This window comes from Molossus molossus, unplaced genomic scaffold, assembly GCF_014108415.1.
Source record: "Molossus molossus isolate mMolMol1 unplaced genomic scaffold, mMolMol1.p scaffold_m16_p_1, whole genome shotgun sequence".
Classification (NCBI taxonomy): Eukaryota; Metazoa; Chordata; class Mammalia; order Chiroptera; family Molossidae; genus Molossus; species Molossus molossus.
In genome coordinates, this window is record NW_023425344.1 from 201,941,908 (window position 1) to 201,963,643 (window position 21,736).

At 50.5% G+C, this 21,736-nt stretch overlaps 1 protein-coding gene across 1 annotated transcript in view; it reads left to right on the forward strand.

Moving 5' to 3' along the window:
* Nucleotides 1–259: 259 nt before the first annotated feature.
* The window catches only part of ANKDD1A (ankyrin repeat and death domain containing 1A), a 40,649-nt gene continuing 19,172 nt past the window's right edge, over nt 260–21,736 (forward strand). Inside the window, exons 1-10 of the mRNA XM_036273355.1 lie at nt 260–293; nt 3,551–3,654; nt 5,950–6,048; nt 10,700–10,715; nt 10,824–10,837; nt 11,935–12,033; nt 13,988–14,092; nt 14,779–14,877; nt 18,994–19,092; nt 19,652–19,750. Of these exons, the coding sequence (XP_036129248.1) occupies nt 260–293; nt 3,551–3,654; nt 5,950–6,048; nt 10,700–10,715; nt 10,824–10,837; nt 11,935–12,033; nt 13,988–14,092; nt 14,779–14,877; nt 18,994–19,092; nt 19,652–19,750 (768 nt within the window). The remainder of the gene's footprint in view (nt 294–3,550; nt 3,655–5,949; nt 6,049–10,699; nt 10,716–10,823; nt 10,838–11,934; nt 12,034–13,987; nt 14,093–14,778; nt 14,878–18,993; nt 19,093–19,651; nt 19,751–21,736) is intronic.

Below are 21,736 nucleotides of genomic sequence, written 5' to 3' on the forward strand. Positions count from 1 at the left end.
CGCCGAGGGTGGGCAGGTCCAGGGAGTCCGAGGAGGGACCCGCAGCCTGATCGGGGATGGAGGTGTGGGGGGAGGGGACAGGCTACAGAGCTCTGCCCACATCGTCCCCAAGGGGTCTGGGGGAGCGGCTGCCGCCCGCACCTAGAAGCTCCCGGCCCCAGCTCCGCGCCCCCTCCGCTCCGCTCCCGCCCCGCCCCGCCCGGGACGCGGCTGTGGGCTGGCGCCGGGCCAGAGCGCGCAGGGCCTGCGGAGCGGCGGCATGGAGGAGCACCTGCCCTGGGACACCGACGGCCGTGAGTCCGCGGCGCTGCGGGCCAGGGAGGGGAGGGGGGATGACAGCATCCCCCGCACCCCGCGGGCGACCCGGGCTGGGATTGGTGCGGTCCGCGTGTCCACCTCTGTCTTGGGCTCCTTTGTGGCGCCAAGAGGAACGCGCATCAGGCTGAGGGGACACTGGCCACGAGCCTGAGACATTAGCTATAAATAAGATGGCAATGCGGTCCTTTATTGAGTACTTACTTAGTGTGCCAGGCCCAGCCAAGACAGGCACACTGATCTCCATAGCGGCCCTATGGGTAGGACCTATTGCTATCTCCATTTTTGCAGAAGAGAAAGACGAGGCACAGGCTGGTTAAAGAAGTGGCCCAAGGTCACACAGTCATTAAGTGGTAGAGACGCCGAAGGCCCCAGCTCCCCCAGCATGTCCAGACTGAAGGAAGAGTGGTGACCATATCAGATGGGGAAACTGAAACCCTGGCGGGGAATTAGGCTGTGCTGCAGGTGGGACAAGGCACCTCAGAGCCTTGCAAGGAGGCCCAGTGCCAGGGCCTCCAGGCTAGGCAGCAACCACGTGGGCATCAGTGGCCTTAGGGGACTTTGTCTGGGGGAGGGGAGAGAAGGATGGTGCCCTGTGTCCTCACTGGGATGGGGATGGGATGAGGGACTCTACCAAGGTGCTATTTCACAGGGTACAGAGTTCTGCCTGGGGCAGAGGCTCACATGATCTTTACAATGTGCAGCAAGGTGCACTGAGGTGTGTGGGATGGGATTCTGGACTGAGGACCCAGCCTGGGCGAAGGCTCAGAGGCTAGAGTGCAGTGTGTATTTAATGTGGCCGCAAAGAGGATGCATGGGTTGAGGTAGATGGAAGAGATGAGGCTTGATTTTATTGGTGCTTGCTCCCATTCAGACTCTTGACTATTTTCCAACACAAACCAGACCACTCCCCCTAAGCTTCAGCTAAGAGAAAGGGAGTCAGAACTGGAAGAGCTCTCTTCAGATCACTTTCTTTTCACCCTCTCCCAATGATATAACTGAAGAAATTGAGACCCCCTCACCTCCCACAGGGGGACACGACTAGCCCAGGATCCTGCTGCTAGAAAGTGGCAGAGTGGGTACTAGGACCCCAGCTTCTCTAAGCTTATATCTGGAGTGCCAGCTCTTTCCCCAGATCTGGAGAGCGGGGGTTTTCAGGCAAGAGATTAAGGAAAGAAAAGCTGGGGACACAGTGCTTCCCAGAGATGTCTGAGATCTGACAGGGGCTCTTCCAGAAGGGCCCTCTCCTACCTGGAGGAAAGGCAGACCCCTTTGGGATGGGGAAGGGCGGAGCTATCAGCTATGTCCATGGTGGTGTTTTCTCCATCTTCTGAAGCGTTGACAGGAAGATGCCTTATACCAGGACTTCCTTCCTGTCATTTACCTGAATTTATGGTTTGGTTTTTCATGGGGCTAATGAGTCTTAATTGGGGCAGCATTTTATAGTTCAAAGGCCAAGAGATGTAATGATTTGTGTGTCACTCATACATTCAACAAATATATGCCAGGGCCTGAATTTGGGGATACAGTAAGGAACAAATCAGAAAAAAATCTCTCCCGTCATGGGCTCATATTATAATGGGGAAAGCAGACAATAAACTTAAATATGTGAATATAGCATATGCCGATAGTGAGAGGTGCTATGGAGAAAAATAATACAGGGAGATGGGTAGGGCGGGTTCCTTCCTTGGTTGGAGCCTTCGCTGGCTCCAAGGGCCCTGGATGAAGGAGTCCTTACCACTTCCAGGTCTTTGGTCAGCAGAGTGTAATCTCTGACCCTTCGCCTTGGAGGAATAATAGTGACAACACAATTACAATTACGTGGGCACTAGTTGCCAGACACCAAGCTAGAGGCTTTTTATATCTTAGATCTAATCATTACAATAACCATGCAGGGCAGCTTATGTCTCTATTTGGAATATCAGAAAACTGAGGCACAGGATAATTAAGTAACTAAGTCACACAGCTAGGAAGTGACTCAGCCAGAGCCTATTGCCCTGGGCAGCAGCTCTGAGGTCCACAGGTTGTTTCTGTGAAGCATCTGAAAGCCCCAGACCTTCTCCCACAGCTGGAAAGCTATTTGGAATTTATCAGGACAAACAAACTGCTGGCAGGCCTGTCTGTCACCTCAATGCATTATTAACTTTCCCTGCCAGACGCTGGCCACCTGTCCCTAGATAGACAGAGGCCGGGGTTGGACATTCACACTGGACCGTACATATAGGATGTGGGTTTGGCAGTAATAAAACTGCAGGATTACCTCCCTGTAATGACTGTGCAAAGGGCTGGGAAATATTTGTGCTAGTGTATCTAGGCTTTTCTGGAGGAGGGATGGGTATCTACTAGTCTGGGGTTATTAGTGTCACTCATGGAAGCAGAGTTTTGTGGATTCCTCCCTGTGCCCAGCTTTGGGCCTGCTGTAAGCTGTAGGTGGCTTGGGAAGGGTCAGGCCAGGGCCCCCAAGGAGCTTGAGGTCCAGCTAAGGAGATCAGACATCCTCACAAGCCAAGAGCAATCAGGACAACAGAAATATGGGGGTCACCAGGCCTGATTCTGCCTGACTAACCCTCTGAGCCCACCGCTGTCCGTGCAGGGGGCTGGCAGGGGAGCTCTGAGGTTCTCTCTAGTCTGAGACGGTCTGAGGTAAAGGTGCAATGATGAGGGTGAGAGGCATGCAGAGACCACAGAGAAGGCAAGTCAGAGTGGGCCCCTAGCGGGAAGAAGAGAGGAGAGAAGAAGTGGAGGGATGAGGGCAAAGAATCTGGGTGAACATGCCTCTAGCCTCCACCCGCTCTGACAGAGTAGATGGCTCAGTAGGTCCTGGCTGCTTTCTACGCAGTGCTGTGAAAAGGTAGCTATAGATTGCAGGGGCCTGACTTCCATTCCCTTCCTAAGAGCAGCTCTTGGAGAGCAGACATGAAGCCTGGATAATAGGGCACCCCTGAGGGGTGAGGGACACACACCTAGCCCCGTGGATGGTCTTGCCCATGGTCTCCTGTCTTCAGGGTTTTGCCGATTCCTGGCCGTGTGGACATGTGGTGAGTTAGAAGGAAACACAATCTGTCTGGGGAAGTCTGGTGATTGAAATGGAGGAGAGGCATCCCCCCAATTTCCATTCCTTTGGAAGACCCCAGCCCAGGAAACGTTCAGGGCCCGGGAGGGACTGTTCACTACTCCTTTCTATGCAGTGTGGGGACCCTCTCCCTGATCCCACACCCCCTTTTTCTGCCCCCAGTGCTTCCTCTGGAGAGGCAGCTCCACGAGGCTGCCCGCAGGAACGACATTGGGAGGATGAAGGAGCTGATCAGGAGAAGAGTCAACGTTAGGGCCAGAAACCACGTGCGTAAATGGCTCCTCCACTGGGGAGGGGGAGTGGCGGGGGGCAGTGTGGTGGGGGTGCCTCTCAGGAGGGACAGTGCACGGAGCCTGCATTTGCATGTGTTAACTTGGGGAAGGCTCAGGTTGTCCACACTGTCTCAAGGTCTATGGGGCCTCACCCAAGGTCAGGGTCAGGATTCCGAACCAGGCTTGGGCAGTTTCAGAACTGATACTCTTAATCCCTGTGACTCATCTGAAAGGCATACGCAAAGAACAAAAGTTAGAGTCAGGAGACCAGGGGGTCAAAGGTCAGGAGTCAGAGGCTGGCAGATAGGCAGATGGGGCAGACACCTGGAGGGACAAAGGTGGAGTATTGCCTGTGGTTAGAAGTCCAGGGGTTTGACACCAAGAGAAACCAGACCAAGAGAGGCTGAGCATGCATGAGGCAGCCATTTAGCTCAATTCTTTTTTAATAATTTTTTTTATCCTCACCTAAGGACATTTTTGCATTTTATCTTCAGACAGAGCAGGAGGGAGAGAGGGGGGAAGAAAGAGAGAAACATCAACATGAGAGAGATTCATCGACTGGTTGCCACCCACGCGACCCCAACCGGGCCGGGGACAGACTGCAACCGAGGTACGTGCCCTTAGCAGGAACCGAACCCAGGACTTTCCAATCCACAGGCCAATGCTCTAACCACTGAGCCAAACTGGCCAGGGCCATTTAGCTCACATCTTTGAGGGTTCTCTGTGCCCAGTGAATGGGTGAAGTTGCTGTGGGTCCCTGCCTACTGTTGGGGACTCAAAAACCATGTTGGGATGCTGAAGGTGAGGTGGTCCACAGCCCTGCTGGGGAAGAGGAAAGAGGGAAAAGCCATTCCTTCTGGTGGGGGACACTGAGGATAGGCCGAGCACCACCGCGGTAGCATCTCCCCACCTTGGGGCTCCGGCTGTCAGGAGCACCTTAGAGAGGATGCCAGCTTGAGTGCTGTGTCAGTGGAGGCCGAAAAGGTTGGATGCAGGATTTCTGACCGTAGCAGAGGCTCTGTATGGTGCGACATGACAAGGGCATGACCTGGCTCTTCAGAGCCTTCCTGAGACTCAGTACTAGTAACGGGAATTCTGGGGCTTTCAGAACACTTTGGTTTTCAGAACACCCGTCCACCTGCTTCCTGGTGATCCTCACACACCCTGGAGAGGTGAGGAGGGCAGAAAGTATTAGTCCTGTTTACATTTTGGGGCAGGCAGAGGGGGCAGCAAGCCTCCTTAGGTCACACAGCAAGTTACTGGTGACTGGATCCTTAGTCTCAACTGCTGGTTAAGCACTAACAAGGAAGCGTGGACTTGTTGGATGACAGGATGCTAACGTCAGACTTATTCATTCATTCATGCATGTATTCATTCATTCATTCATTCATTCACTCATTCATTGATTCATCCGATCAATAATATTTACTGAGGGCTTACCATTCTGTGCCAGCACCGTGCTAGGTGCTAGGTATGGAGCAGACCCGTGGTAGACGTAGTGCCTACCCTCTTGGAGCTGATAGTCTGGTGGGGGAGGATGGACATTAAACAATTCATTCTGACAGTGATAGTTGAGAACGTGTGGGGGTCGCACCTTTCAAAGGGTCAGGAAGGCTTCCCGAGGAAGAAGTGTTTTTGTAGGAGCCCGTGAAGAAGGACCGTATTCCAGGCAGAGGCGACAGCATGGGCAAAAGCCTTGAGGAAGGAACAGCAGGTCCCCAGAGACACTACACAGAAAATTAGTGTTTCCTTTTGTTGTCACCTCACAAGCTGAAGACTAGAGGGTCAATGGCTTCCACCAGGCCTGCTCAGACGTGCCGAGGGCCAGAGACCATGATGAACTGCCAGGGTGGTCTGAGAGTGAGTGGGGGTCAGGCCCCTTCGGGCCCATTCTGAGGGAAGGAGGGGACAGAACGCAGGCCCTCTAGGGTCCTCAGGGATTTGGAGAATAATCATAAACCACAGGGACAGACTTAGAGGGGGATGCAGGCGTTTCTGAAGAGCAGTGGTAGGCAGGGCCAGGCCATGCAGTTTGTCCCAGAGCTATGTGGAGCTGCGAAGAGTTTTCAGTGAGGGACAGATGGATCTAGTCGTTGGGTTTTACTATCTTCATGTCAGCACTGCTGTGTGGAGCAGGAGGGGCCAGAATGGGGCTGGGGCCCAGTCGCTGGTCACCAGAGCTGGCAAAGGCCCTTCCCCACTGCAGACCAGCTTACTGGCCTGGGGGCGGGGAAGGGTGGGAGTTGGGCCGGCCGGCAGCGGTGCCTCAGGACTCCTCTCACTCGGCAGGTGGACAGGGTGGCCCTGCACTGGGCCGCAGGTGCAGGGCACGAGCAGGCTGTGCGGCTTCTCCTGGAGCATGAGGCTGCTGTGGACGATGAGGATGCGGTACGGGACCCCTACGGGGGCATGTCTGTGTGTGCTTGTCTGTCTGTCTGTCTCAGGGTGGGGAAGGGGCCTCGGAGCTCACTCTGGGTCTGTGAGCAGCTGTCGTTGCCGAGGTTGCCGCTGATGCGCGTGCAGGTGCACAGGGGCAGGGTGGGCAGGGAGGCCAGGGGCTTTGACCCCGCACTGGTCCCACGTATCCCTCGCACAGACACAAAGATCTCTCCATTTTCAAGGGCCTTTCAGTTCTTGGAGAGCCTTTTCAGTTCCTCCTGATATCACGTGAGCAAGGAGCGATATGGGCTGTAGAACAGATAATTGGGTGGATTAATAAAGGCCTTATTAGTAAAGTCATCAGAAGGCAGGTCTCTCATGGTGTGCCACAAGGCTCTGTCCTGCCGCATCCTCTAACCAACAGTTTGCATGAAGACTAACAGTCTTAGCTCTACAGGTTTGGGGAAAGGGCTGAATTTGACAGTGACATTTGACAGGGATACATTTAAGAGTCTAAATTTAAAAATTTTTAAATTGGTCCGGCTGGTGTGGCTCAGTGGTTGAGCATTGACCCATGCACCAAGAGGTCGCCAGTTCGATTCCCAGTCAGGACATGTGCCCAGGTTGTGGGCCAAATCCCCAGTGGGGAGCATGCAGAAGGCGGCCAATCGATGTTCTCTCTCATCCATGTTTCTATCTCTCCTTCTCACTTCCTCTCTTTCTAAAATCAATAAAGGAAAAAAAGAAAAAAAATTTAAAAAAATTTTTTTAAATTGTATATTGCCTTGGCCCATGTGGCTCTGTTGGTTGAGCACCGTCCCATGCGCTGAGCGGTCCCCAGTTCAATTCCCAGTCAGGGCACGTGCCTGGGTTGCAGGCTCCATCCCCAGTAGGAGGTGTGCAGAAGGCAGCCAATGGATGTTTCTACATCTCTCTCCTTCTTGCTTTTTCTCTAAAATAAATAGAAACATATTTAAATATATATGTTTTTATTGATTTTTTAGAGAGAAAGTGAGAAAAGGAGAAGGGATTGAACTGGGGACCTCTCAGTGCATGAGATGACGCTCAACCAACTGAACCTCACCACCCAGGCTATAAAAAACATATTTAAAAAAATTAGTATAGCCCTGGCTGGTTTTGCTCAGTGCTTAGAGCATTGGTCCGCGGTCTAGAGAGACTTGGCTTCGGTTCCCGCTAAGGGCACGTACCTCGGTTGCAGTTTGTCCCCGGCCCCAATTGGGGTTGTGTGGGTGGCAGCCAGTGGGTGGCAGCCAGTCGATGTTTCTCTCTCACATCAATGTTTCTCTCTCTCTCTTCCTCCCTGTCACTCTATCTGAAGATGAATGCAAAAATGTCCTTGGGTGAGGATAAAAAAAAATTAGTATATTGAATATAACATAGGGACTACAGTAATAATATTCTAATAACTATGTATGGTGTCAGATGGGTGTGAGATTATCAGGATGATCACTTAGTAAGTTATATGATGTCTAATCACTAGAGTGTACACCTGAAACTAATATAATAATGTATGTCAACTGTAATTGAAAATAAAAAATGATATAGAACTATAATATATTGGAATAAACCCATAGGTCTCACATTATAATTTAAAAAATTGTCACTATTTAAATAATTATCATAGTTGTTTTTCTCTGTAATCTCAAATTCCTTCAAATGCATCTATAATTCAAACTATTAACTGTAACAGCAAAGGTAAAGTTATTTGAGATAAAATAAAAAACAAAATCATAAACTTTCCAGCAGATACTTAGCTTTCATGTAAATCCTTTCCTTTGTCCTGGCTTCTCTCTGCTCCCAGGCCCCCCCCCCCCAACCCAAGGAGGGCTTGATTATAACCTACCTCCCCACTCCTCTCTGCACCTGCTGTGGCCTTATGTAGAGGTGACTCTGGAAGGAGATTATCTGGGATCCTTGGTCTGAGTTTCCCAATGAGATTCTGACAGCTCTTTTGTCATCCCTTTGCCCACAAAGACCCCCACTATCACCACTGTGCTCTGATTTATTCCTTGAGGGACGGAGTAGGAAACGAAGATACGAGGGAGAAGAGTATTTTTATAAATCTTTTCCTTTGCAAATAGCAATTAATACATCTTGAACAATAAGAAGGCTGGTGGGCATGCCTACTTTAGTAACAGGGGGATGGAGGAGACCCTGGAGAAGGGAAAGCTATTGTTGGTCTCTAGTGATATGCCACGGGGCTCTCTCCCAGGAAGCTCCTGGAACTAGGACTGTGAGGTATCCCTGGGGTTCCCAATGGCAAGCGGCCGTGGCTTCCATGACTCTCCTCTCTCAGCCATGAGCCTTGATCCTTTTCATTCCCAAGTTCCTGTGGGCTCTCCCCCGGACTCTACCCTAAGCTTATCCATTCCCTCCCTCATCCAACCAGCCCACAGTTACTGCTATTCTGCAGGGGGCTGAGCTCAGTCCGTGCTGGATCTCCTAGCTTCTTTGGCTCCAGCTAAGACCAACTCCAGTCCCTATCTGAGGTGCTATGGCAGGTCCAATACCTTCCCCAAGATTTCAGGAGGAAGGTCTTAAATTCTTGTGGTCACTGCTGGCTCTTACTTTTAGCTTCTGCTCAATTTTTGCCATCCTCTTGAAATTTTGCAAATAACCCTTTGTCTCTCATAGATAGAGGGAATATTTGGGAGGCTGCCAGATGGGAAGGGGATTGGGAGGATGAGTGAAAAAGGTGAAGGGATTAAGAAAGTACGAATTGGTAGTTACAGAATAGTCACAGGGATGTAAAATACATAATAGGGAATATAGCCAATAATGTAATAACTACAGCGTTGGGCAAAGTGGGTATATAGTTGTTCATGTGGAAAATAATACAATAATTACTAATGCAAGAATAAACTCTCTGTTCCATGTACTCACAGCTGTAAACCTGTTTTTGCCTCATCCTGTGTATATGATGTCAGATAGGCACTAGATTTATCCAGGTGATCATTTCTTAAGTTATATAAATGTCTAGTCACTGGGGTGCATACATGAAAGTAATATAATATTGTATGTCAATTATAATTGAAAATTAAAATATTTTATTTTCTTTAAAATTTTTTCAACAGTCACTTATTTCTTTATTATTATTATTATTATTATTATTTATTTTTATTTTTTATCCTCACCCGAGGATACTTTTGCCTTTATCTTCAGATAGAGGGGGAGGGAGAGAGAGAAAGAAACATTGATGTGAGAGAGACACATCGACTGGTTGCCGCCCGCACAACCCCAACCAGGGCCAGGGACGAACCGCAACCAAGGTACGAGCCCTTAGTGGGAACCAAACCCCGGACTCTCTGGTCTGCAGGCCGTCGCTCTAACTGCTGAGCAAACTGGCCAGGGTGATTATTATTATTATTATTTTAAATTTTAACCTGAGGACATGCTTTTATTGATTTGAGAGAGAGACGAAAGGAGAGGGAGAGAGAGCAACATCACTGTGAGAGTGAAACATCAATCGGTTGCCTCCTGCACGCACCCCAACCAGGGGGTCGAACCCATAACCTGGGTATGTGCCCTGACCAGGAATTGAACCTGCAACCTTTTTGTGCATAGACGACTCTCCAACCAACTGAGCTACACCAGCCAGGGCTTTAAAATTATTTTAAAAAATAACCTTTTGGCCCTGACTAGTTTGGCTCAGGGGTTAGACCGTCAGCCTGTGGACCAATGAGTCTTGGGTTTGATTCCGGTCAAGGGCACGTACCTCGGTTGCGATTCATCTCTGGCCCTGGTCAGGGTCGTGCGGGAGGCAACCAGTCGATGTGTCACTCTCACATCGATGTTTCTCTCTCTCTCTTTCTTCTCCTCCCTTCTTTCCACTCTATTTAAGAATTAATGGAGCCCTGGCCGGTTTGGCTCAGCAGTTAGAGCGTCGGCCTGCGGTCCAGAGAGACCTGGGTTCGGTTCCCGCTGAGGGCATGTACCTTGGTTGCAGTTTGTCCCCGGCCCTGGTTGGGTCTTGCAGGTGGCAGCCACTCGATGTGTCCCTTTCACGTCGATGTTTCTCTTTCTCTCTCTTCCTCCCGCTCTATCTGAACAAAAAATGAAAAGATGTCCTTGGGTGAGGATAAAAAAAAAAAAAAAGAATTAATGGAAAAATATCCTCAGGTGAGGATTTAAATAAATAAATAACACTTTGTCTCTACCCTGGCAGCACCCTTAACATGGATCTCAGTCCTTCTCCCTGATTTCCATAGAGACCCCAGACACAAGGCTTTTGGTGTGGAACATGGTGTTCAAACTAAGAGGTGGAGGAGATTTACATGAAAACAATGCAAAAATCCTGAAACCCTCCTTTACATTCTTGTTCTTTCAAGTCCTTTGGCACTTTCCTTGTCTTGACCTCAGCCTCTGCCCCCGTACCCTCCTTCAGTGCTGTCCTTGTCTTCTCCCCAGTTCTTGCCTGTTTCTGAAGCAGAGCTGTGAAACTCTCTTTGGTTTTTAGATTATATAATTAATTTTTTATTTTTGTTAATCCTCACCCAAGGGTATTTTTCCACTGATATTTGTTAGATAGAATGGAAGGGAAGGAGGGAGAGAGAGAGAAACATCGATGTGAGAGAGGCACAACGATTGGTTGTCTCCTGCATGACCCCGACCGGGGCTCTGAATAGAACCTGCAACCCAGGTACGTGCCTTGACTGGTAATCTAACCTGCAGCCCTTCAGTTTGAGAGCCAGCGCTCTAACCGCTGAGCCAATCTGGCCAGAGATGTGAAACTCTCTTTGGATGTTCAGGTGCCTGCTGATCAGTCAGTTCCCTCTGTGTTTCACCTTTTATCCCAACCATGTGTCAGTACTTTTACCTAAACACAGTCTCTAAGAGAAATTCTGGTACCAGCCATTAAGACTCCTTTTCCTATTACCCCTTCCCATGGAGCCAGTGGGGAGGCAGCTGTGACCAGGGTGTTCCATGCAGGTGCTGGGATGCCCCGCCCCCTCTCTGTCAAGTCCAGACTGAAATGGAAGCTGATTCAGGACTTGGAGCTGGCCAGCTCTGTCCTCTGGCCCCTGCCCTAGGACCTAGGAAACTTGGAGCGTGCTGGGGTGGGAGCAGATTAGGGGGAACACTGACCTCTTTAGTTGTTCTTGAGGTGGACTCTGCATTTTTGCTCCCCACTGGACAGGGGAGCACTTGCCTACTACAGACCTGCTCCTCATGCTTGTGGGGAGGTCAGAGAAGGGGCTCTGATGACTCTGCACCACTTTGGGGAGGTTGAGGAAGAGCCTAATAGACGTGCTGGGCTGCTGTCAGAAGAAGGTGGGAACATGTTCTCGTTGCTTCTAAGGGCCGGTGGAGTGGAAAGCACAGGGGTGCAGATCTCAGTGGAGCGCAGGGAGGGACTTCTCAAGGGGAGCGGCACTTGACAGTGATGTCTGTGCTGTGACCAAGTGCTGTCCCGCCATATGAGCACGCTTAGCCATCAGCCTGGAGGATGTTCTGTCGGAGATTTAAACAGGTGATTCTCAAACGCCAGTCCAGGAAGAGGTCTTCACCACTCACAGCAAATCAGAAAATAAGAACAATGTAATGTGTTTTTCGTGAAAACTGTATTTGGAAAGAATGTATTCTTAGATTGGCTCCTTCCAAATTTTGTGTGTTAAATGGTCCCTCTTCTTTATGAAATGATGGTGACAGTAGATGGCAGCTGTTTTATTTTTAAGTTTTGTTTAGCACCTCCCCCCTACCCAAGTTTGCAATAGTATATCAGCCTCTCTTTTTAAATTTTTCCTGGACTTTAAATTCCTAAAGCTGGGAGCTCCTTGGCATGGGTGGCACTTATGGTGCCTTATGGTTGTATGACTTTGCAATGCAGCCGTGCCTCCTCATTCTCCTCCCCTCTGCCTGTGTCCTCTCCCCTAGTTTGGGATGAACGCGATTCTCCTGTCTGCCTGGTTCGGCCACTTACGGATTCTTCAGATTCTGGTTAATTCAGGGGCCAAGATCCACTGTGAGAACAAGGTAAGGCCTCGGCCGGCAGCCCGCTTGACTCCACTGCCCCTGCCCCCCCTGTTCCCCCTGTCCCCAGTGGCACAGGTCTGCCTCACCTCTGACACCTGCCCTGTGGCTGCCACCTTGCTCCCTTTCCATAGTTTATTGTTTGTTAGGAACACTTTGTGGTTTTACTTTGCATTTCAGTAATGACTAATGATGTCAGATATCCTTGTTGTTGTTGTTGTTGTTGTTGTTAATCGGCACCTGTGAATATTTTTTCTATTGATTTTTAGGGAGAGTGGAAGGGAGGGAGGGAGAGAGAGAGAAATGGATTTGAGAGAGGTACATTGATTGGTTGCCTCTGAACTTACCCTGACCTGGACCAGGGATCAAACCTGCAACCCAGGTATATACCTTTGGCCAGGAATTGAACCTGAGACCCGGCTGATGCCCCAATCACTGAGCCAAACCGGCCAGGGCTCAGATATCTTTTTTGAAAAATGTATTTTAATTGATTTTTTAGACAGAGAGAGAAACATCGATGTGAGAGGGAAACATTGATCAGCTGTCTCCTGCACACCCCCCCACTGGGAATCGAGCCTTCAACCCAGGCATGTGCTCTGACCGGGAGTCCAACCGGAACCTCTCAGTCCATGGGACGAAGCTCAATTCACTGAGCCACACCACGGGCTTCAGATATCTTTTCATGTGCTTGTTTGCCTTCTATATATCTTCTTTGTTGTCCAAATTATTATTTTTTATTGACTTTTTAGAGAGAGAGAAAGGGAGTAGGAGAGAGAGAGAGAAATATCCATGTAAAAGCAAAACACAGATCGGCTGCCTTCTGCATGCCCCTTACCAGGGATGGAGCCTGCAACCTGGGCACGTGCCCTGACCACGAATCAAACTGGCAACCTTTTGGTGCCCAGGAGGATGCCCAACCAACTGAGCCACTCTGACCAGGGCTCTAAGTTATTTTTATTTTATTTTTTTGAAAAATCTTTTTTTTTTTTTTTTAATCCTCATCCGAGGACATTTTTCCATTTTTGAGTGTTTTTTTTTTTAATCCTCATCTGAGGACATTTTTCCATTTTTTGTACAGACAGAGTAGGAGGGAGAGAGAGGAAGAGAGAGAGAGGGAAACATCGATGTGAAAGGGACACATCGAGTGGCTGCCACCCACATAACCAACCAGGGCCGGGGACAAACTGCAACCGAGGTACATGCCCTTAGCGGGAACCGAACCCGGGTCTCTCCGGACCGCAGGTGGACGCTCTAACCGCTGAGCCAAACCGGCCAGGGCCATTTTTCCATTTTTTGTACAGACAGAGTGGGAGGGAGAGAGAGGAAGAGAGAGAGAGGGAAACATCGATGTGAAAGGGACACATCGAATGGCTGCCACCCGCACGACCAACCAGGGCCGGGGACAAACTGCAACCGAGGTACATGTCCTTAGCGGGAACCGAACCCGGGCCTCTCTGGACCGCAGGCGGACACTCTAACCGCTGAGCCAAACCGGCCAGGGCTCTAAGTTATTTTTTAATTGTGTTGTTTAATTCCACACTGATGAGTTTTTAGAGTTCTTTGTAAATTTTGGAAACATTTAAAAATAAATTACAGACATCTGTATACTTCCCTTTAAATATTTCGGCATACATATTATAGGGTTCAATGTCTTTACAGACAAGGAAATACACAAATCTTACATTTATACTCTCTGAGATTTAACAAATGCTACTCCTATATAACCCAAATCACTGTCAAGATGTAAAACACTGTTCTGTTGACTTTTATAACCCATTGATTGTTGCAACACACTGGCTGTAATGCTAGGCTAGGGTAGAGGCTCTGAGCTATACACACAGGATTTGCAAACCTCCCTCACTTAAGTTGCTTCTGGGGCCAAGAGACCTCCTTCCTCGCAGTGTGTGAGAAGGGACTTCCTTCGCAGACTGCAGGGGCCTCCCTGGGCTTGTTTCAGGACGGCCTAACCTTACTGCACTGCGCAGCCCAAAAAGGCCACGTGCCGGTGCTGGCGTTCATAATGGAAGACCTGGAGGACGTGGCCCTGGACCATGCTGACAAGGTGAGCGTGGCATCAAGCCTGTCCTTTCCACTGGGCCTGGGGCTCCTGGGGCCACTCATGCCCCTTCCTTGAGTGTGTCCTTTGAGCTTTGGTTAGAGCCGACTGGACTTCGCCTCAGTCGAATGGCTGGTCTGGAAGGGGCATTAGGGCACTAATGAGCAGGACACAGGCGACGCCTGGTTAGTTCCTCCAGAGAGGCCCTGATAAGGACTAGAGAAGTTAGAGAGGGAGCCACTGCTTTCTGCTTCCTGGAGGAGGTGGCATTTGGTGAATGAACTGAATCCTGTCAGTAAGATGGGAAATCAAGGGCGTTCCAAATGGAGGAGAGAGCATCGCTAGAGCTTAGAGGTAGAAAAGGGTCCTTTGCGTGTGCGTTCAGGTGGATCAGAATATTGAGAGTGAGGGCAGAGGGGTTGTTGGGGTTCCTCAAGGAGATGTCGACCCCCAGCCTCAGGACTCTGTCCCTTATTCAATAGGCAGCAGGGAGACACAGAAGGATTTCAGTGGGGGAGAGACCCAGGGGGGTTTTGTTGGGAAGTTGGGTCTGGGCTTTCCAGGCAAGGTGTGTGGGGTGAAGGGAAGGAAGAGTATCTGGGGCAGGAGAGGCCACCGCAAGCCCAGAGTGGTTGGGGAAATAGGGACCAGATGGGCAGGGCACAAAGGTTCACTTTTCTCTTCCTGGTCAGCTGGGAAGGACAGCGTTCCACCGGGCCGCCGAGCACGGGCAGCTGGATGCTCTGGACTTCCTTGTGGGCTCTGGCTGTGACCACAGTGTCAAGGACAAGGTACTGTGACCATGGGTCCCAGGGGAGGGCCAGGCTCTGGGCTTCTGACTGGGGTGGGCGCTGCCAGCTCACCTGTCCCTACTTCTGATTCCAACTTGCTGGAGGGGCAGGTGGCCCGAAGACCAGAGTGTGTCTGATAGGCATCCAGCAGGCATTTTTTTGAGCACAAACTACGGGCCAACCCTGTGCTACAGGTGAGGAGCACAAAAATGCCCAAGACACAGTTGCTTACTCAAGGAACTCAATGCCACAATCCTGGTTAAAGAGTTGTGATCCAACGTGGGGAGTCAGGATGGCAAGTCGGATTGGTTGGTAGTGCTGCCTGGAGTGGGCTTGAGCGACTGTGATTCCACTGGGAACATCTGCTATTGGGGGTGGGGAACAGTTAGGGGGTGGCAGCCACTCACCTGTGGCTATTTGCTTTCTTTGTGGTTTAGTAAGCGACAGTGATGATGGCAAAAGTAGGATGAGCTCCGAGGAGTGAGCACTTCACTCAGGGTGGAGTTCAGGAATCTGAGAAGGTGTTAGGGGTGGGACTGGAAGGGACTACCCTGCAAATTACTCCTGTCAACGGACCATTGCAAATTATTAGACACACATGTTGCAGCAAATTCTAACCAATGCTTCTGACAAAGGAACGGACTCCATTTTTAACCCTCTGATCAACATGCTTGGTCAGAATAGAAGTAGTCCTGTTTCTAAGCTAGGGACAGAGAACTCACAGACAAATATACCACAGGAGAGTGTGAAGCTAAGCGAAATAAGCCGGTCAGAGAAAGACAAGTACCACATGATTTCACTTATTAGTGGAACATAAAGAACAAAATAAGCTGTCGACCAAAAGAGACCCAGAATCATGGAAGTAGGGAACAGACTGGCAAACCTCAGAGGAATGGGGGATGGGAAGAGATAAACCAAAGAATTTATATGCATATATGCACAACTAATCTACACGGACACTAGGCTGGGGAAGGCAGGAGGGGGTGGGAGCGGGAAGGAGGGGGTCAATGGGAAAAAAGGGGGGCATCTGTAAGACTTTCAACAATTAAATAAAAAGATCTTAGAACTGGAAAGCATCTTCATCAGGGGCCAGTTCAATCTTCTCGCCACAGATGTGGAAACTGAGGGCCGAGGAAGGGAATACTTTGGCCAGGGTCTCACAGCAGGACAAAGGTCAGGCTGGGTTTGCAACCCGCGTCTTGATGCCTCGCCCTGTGCTTCTCTCTCTCACCAGGCTGCCTCCTGGGGCACAGCCCTCAGGTTCGAACTGAGTGCGTCTGTCCGCATTCATCCTTTTGGGATGAAAAGGCTGAGTCCGGTCCTGAGAATCAGATTAGGCTGAGTCCCTTCATTTCGGAAACAGGCTGAAAACGGTCGTGTTCTGGGCCAGGCTCTGGGCCAGGCAATGGGGTTACAGAGAGGGGTGAAAGACAGCCCCTGCCAGGACACATCTACCCAGGAGGAAAGAAATGATCGTACTGAGGGCCCCAGGAGAGCAAGAGCACCAAAACCAGAAAACAAGAAAAGTGCAGCTTTGATGAACTTGCTCAGAACCTTGCAATCAGAAATTCCAGAAAGAAGTATTTAAACGTGCATGCCCCTGTTAAGTTTTGTATGTTCAGATGAGGAATATTTTCATTTTGAATTTCATCTGGGGAGGGCAGCACAGAAAGCATTTCAAGGCTCTGGGCTACTGAAGGTCTGACTCCTGCTAGGGCCCCACCTGTCAGATCAACACGATGACAGAACGGTGATGACACCTCTGCCACATGTGCTGGGATGGTAGGGAGGCTTTGAGCGTCCAGAGAAAGTGATTAATTCCACTGGCAACACCGAGGAGATGCTGACAGGACCTCATAGAGGTGGAGAGGCTGGGCATCCTCACAGCAGATGGCAGAGGGCACTGGGCCCAAGGCCAAGCTCTCCTCTCACCTGGCTCTCCTACCACCAAGCCCCCTGCCCTGTCTGGCCCAGGCACAGTTCGAGTGCCCTGTTATCGGGTCCCTGCCACATGCAGATTCAAAGGGCAGGGTGTGGATATTTATAATCCAGAAGGAAGAAGAAAGCCCTGCCTGTGTCCATAGCCCTGGGGGCTAGGGGCACAGATCAGCCTCCCTCAGTTTGTTTGCTTTTCTTGGCCACATTCCCCCAGCCTGATTCTTGCTTACTGCAGAGCTGACTAGGCTGCTGCATGCACCTCTGCAGAGCTGACTAGGCCGCTGCATGCACCTCTGCAGAGCTGACTAGGCCGCTGCATGCACCTCTGCAGAGCTGACTAGGCCGCTGCATGCACCTCTGCAGAGAGCTGACTAGGCCGCTGCATGCACCTCTGCAGAGCTGACTAGGCCGCTGCATGCACCTCTGCAGAGCAGACTAGGCTGCTGCATGCACTTCTGCAGAGAGCTGACTAGGCCGCTGCACGCACCTCTGCAGAGAGGTGGGAGAGAAGCAGAACAAAGCTGGTAGGATTTTAAAAACTTGATTTTTATTTACAATATGACTGTCATCATAGAGGAAGTTTAAATGTTTCATCTTTGATTCCATAAGATATTTACAGTTGTTTTAAATATGTGTGGACTTATCACAAGGGAGCAGTGTAAGTTTTTAACTCTTTTAAATACTGCTTTGGCGTTGGTATATGTGCACATCCTCATGGGCCCTTTAAAGATCTGTGCCTAAGTGTGAATGTCCCCTACTCATGAGGTATGAGACAGGCCAGAGTGAGGAAGGAGCCTGAGCTGGAAGGCCCCTAGGACCTGTTCAACTAGATGTATCCCAGGGGCCTTCGGGGTGTGAGGAATGGCCAAAGCTGCATCTTCCCTTCTGGATGCTTCTGTGATTCCTCAGGGGTCCTTGCCCTGGTTCTCCATCTGTGGTTCCTCTTTAGGAACACACCCCCTCTCTGGCCACTTCCAGCTGTCCTCTTTGCTGGGGCCCCTTCACCCTCCAGGTATCCTCTGCATCCCTTTAAGGATACCCCAAGCAGGTTGCCCTTGGTGGGGCCACTTCTAATACAAAGGACACTGTGCCTTTTGTCTCACTACATGGAGCTACCTCTCTTTGCTCTGTCACTGTCATCTTTGGACTTCTCCAGTGTGAGGCAACTACCAGTCCTCTGGCTCTCGGTCCTGGGAGACATGCGTCCGGCTCTCATCATGTTACTCATTGAACAGATATCTACTGAGTGTCTGCCATGTGCCCCAGGTGCTATTCTAGGCGCTTGGGGAAACTTCAGAGAACAAAAGAGACAGCCATCCCCACGCTGTGGTGCTTATGTTCTAACAACCGAGTCAGACAACAATCAGCATGGTATACACGTCAATTAAAGAGGTCTCAGAAGGCCGTCAGTGCTATGGAGAAAAAGGAGAAATCGAGCAGGATAAGGGGCTCAGAAGCACAGGGGTGGGATTCCAGTTTTAAGTTGTGTGGTCAGGGTCGGCCACATTATTTGATAAGAAGCTAATAATGTCCTGAGCACAGATGAGAGGAGGTGAGTGACTGGTGGCCGTGTGGCTGGCTGGGAGAGTCTCTGCAGTTGTGGCCTTGAGCAGAGGGAAGGGGTGGTGAGGGACCAGCTTTAGACAGGAGCATGGAAAGTAGGGCTTTTAACAAAAAAAATGTTTGCCTTGACGTGTAAGGAAAGAGAGACCAGGACTTGCCCTTGAAAGTGCCCTGGTTAATGGACATAGACAACAATGCTGGGGGCAAGGAGGGAGGGATCTGGAGAAGGGTGTCAAGGGGGAAAAAAAGAAACATCTGTAACAAAAATAAATTAATAAAAATATTTTTTTAAAAAGAAAAAGAAACTGCAGACTTCCCTCGGAGATATTGCAGGTTAGGTTCCAGACCACAACAATACAGTGAGTCCTGTAACAAAGCGAGTCATAATCTTTAAAAAAAAGAAGAAAGTGCCCTGGTTATAGTCTTTGGCATAGTTCTCAGGGGCAGGATGGCTTTGGCTCAGCATTCAGGGCTGCAGCTTGTCATGGACTTGCTCTGTGACTCTGGAGATGTCACTTCCCCTCTATGGACCTGTTTTCATGCCTATAAAATAAGGGGTGGCTCCAGCAGGTCCCCAGGGCCTGGGAAACTGATTCTACCAGCCCCTTCCTGCAGGAGGGAAACACAGCTCTTCACCTGGCCGCGGGCCGGGGCCACCTGGCTGTGTTGCAGCAACTCGTGGACATCGGGCTGGACTTGGAGGAGAGGAATGTGGTGAGTTGCCATCTGGATGACGCAGAGGTGGGTGACACTCATTCTCTGCCTTCAAGGAACCCACAGCCCGTGGCAGGGCCTGGTTTTCCCCGGCAGAGGCCCTGAAGGCAGGAGCTGAGCATATGTTCTTGAACTAACAGCTCACCAGGAAAAACTAAGCAGCAGCACAAAGCTCCAGGCTTCGTGGGCACTAGGCCTGAGGGATTGCGAAGTCATACACAGGGCATGTGCTCAAAGAAGGGAGAAATCTTGGTGGCCAGGATGGTCAAGGATAGCTTCCTGGAGTAGGAGGGAATGGACGGAGCAGGGTGAGGCTGTTTGGAGGGTGGGGAGAATGTGAGCGGAGGGGTGGAGGAGGCGATGAATGTACCCCTGCCCCTCAAAGTGAGAAAATCAGGTGCGGGGCTCAGGGAACCGAAAATAACTGGGTCATTGTCCTCGGTAGTAGGGCAGTGGAGAGCTCAAGGAGCCCTGGAGCCTGGCATGAGGGTGTCCTTGTCCTCTGCTCAGGTTCTGGCCTCAGCCTCCTGTCGTCCTCATACCTCGCCCTGTGTTTCAGGAGGGTCTGACCGCCCTGCACGCCGCTGCTGCAGGGACCCACCCCGACTGCGTGCGGCTCCTCCTGGCGGCTGGGAGCAGCGTGAACGCCCTCACCCAGGTAGCCAGGCCTACCCCAGGCTGACGGCGGCCCTGGCCGCTGAGCTGTCACCGAGTCAGCAGCAACAGCCTCAGTGATTCCTGAACAGTGTGTGTACAGAGGCCATGAGGCGCAGGCCCAGGTTCTGGTCTTGTCTTCTCCACTGCTGAGCTGTTGTGATCTGGGCAAGTTGCTTAACCCCTCTGAGCCTCTTTTCCCAACTATAAAATGGGGATGATTTATACTCACTTTTCACATTGCTGTGAGGATTAAACACGTAGCCCCGTGCCCCGGGGCATAACAGGAGCTCAGCGCCTGTTTGTCTTCCTGTTGTTGGGCATTTGATAGTTCACAAAGCACCTTTATAACTATTACCTCAAAAAATGGCCCCCGTTTTATAGATGAGGAAACTGAAGCTTAAGAGGGCGAGTGACCTTCCCAGGTCCCAAGCTGGAAAGAAGCAAACAAAGCTCAGTCTGAGAAGCCTATTGTCCTGACTCCAGAGCTCAGGGGAGGGTTGTCCCACCCAGTGGGGGAGGGGGAATCCCCAGTATGAGGCCCACCGTGGCAGGGGCCACACCAGCCCTCAGAGCTGGCCCTGTGTGACTCTGGGACAGACCTCTTCTCTCCTTCATCCTTGCGCTCCCTCAGTCAGCCCCTGAAATTCCCCCGTGTCCTGGAAAGGAGGACTGTGGCCTTTCCTCAGGTGCGGAGTTGGTGTTTCTGCTGCATTTTGCTTTGCTTTCTATTTTTAGGTCAATGACAGACAGTCTTTTTTTTGTCTGGTTAAACTGCTTCAAGACCTGGAATTCTTTATTTGTTCTAAATTTTAATAATAAGGCAAAAATAATATTGACAATAAATGATAAAATATAAATAACAGCAAAAATAGTTTTAAAAAACCACAGGAATTAAAATCGTTTGCTAAAATATTTATTTGACACAAAAGAAAACAGGCGAGGAGAAATAGAAGAACAAAATGAAAGGAAACATATAAATAGCAAAATGGCAAATCTAAATTTAATAATATCAACGTTAAACCACCCTAAGTGTGAATAGTGCTTTATAAGCCACAAAACACTTACTTTACAGAACTCCCGTAGGTGTGGGCACCACTGGCCTAAGGGTGTGGGGGTGGGGGGCACTGGGCCCAAAGAGGGAAAGGAGCCACCTCAGGGCACCCGATTGGGGCTTTCTGGTGTCGTCTTCGGTCAGTAAGGCCCCTTCCCTGTGCCCAGCACCGAGAGGGTTTTGTAACAGCAACAGCATAGGAATTTAGTGACTGAGGAGGCTGCGTCCAGCTGCTGGTGGTCACTGGTGGGGTTGGAGCGGCCCATGTCATGGGGCCTTGTGCTTCAGCCTTGGCTTGAGGTTGCTGGCAGAGGCCACATTCCATCTCGACATTCCCACCCCTTGAAGGGTCGTGCAGCAGGATCTCCAGCGAGGGGCCAAACCCACAGTGATTGTATTTCCTACTGGGAGGTGGGCTAGTTCCCACCCACCCTGTGCACTCAGACAGGACTTTGAAAGGGTGACCAACTTGTCCTGGTTTGCCCCATATTGGCAAACTGGACCAGTAGGTCACCCGGTGGGGCCTGCCTGGCACAGAGTGATCTCATGTGAGATCCCTGTTGGGCCAGGAGAGCACTTAGAAGGCCAGTCCAGGATGAAGCCCTCGCCCTGGCCCTGCCAGGTCCTGCTGGGACACCCAGAGACCAGCTCCAGTTGGGCAGTGTGTGCTGGGTGGGGATTGTCCTGGACTGGCAAATCTTATTTGTCCCCTTCTTTGAAAACCATCTCCTCAGAGTCTATACTCTGCGTGTCTTGACCAGCTAAGCAATTGTGCAACCTTTGGCCTCTGTTCCGGAGGCAAGGAAAGGCTGAGATCATAGTGAACTCCTTTTACTAGTCGCCAGGCCTGGGAGAGTCATTGATTTCTCCAGCCTCAGAGTTTAAAGGGGATAATAGTCCCAGGGGGGTAGGGAGGGTGGTGAGGGGTTCTGAGAG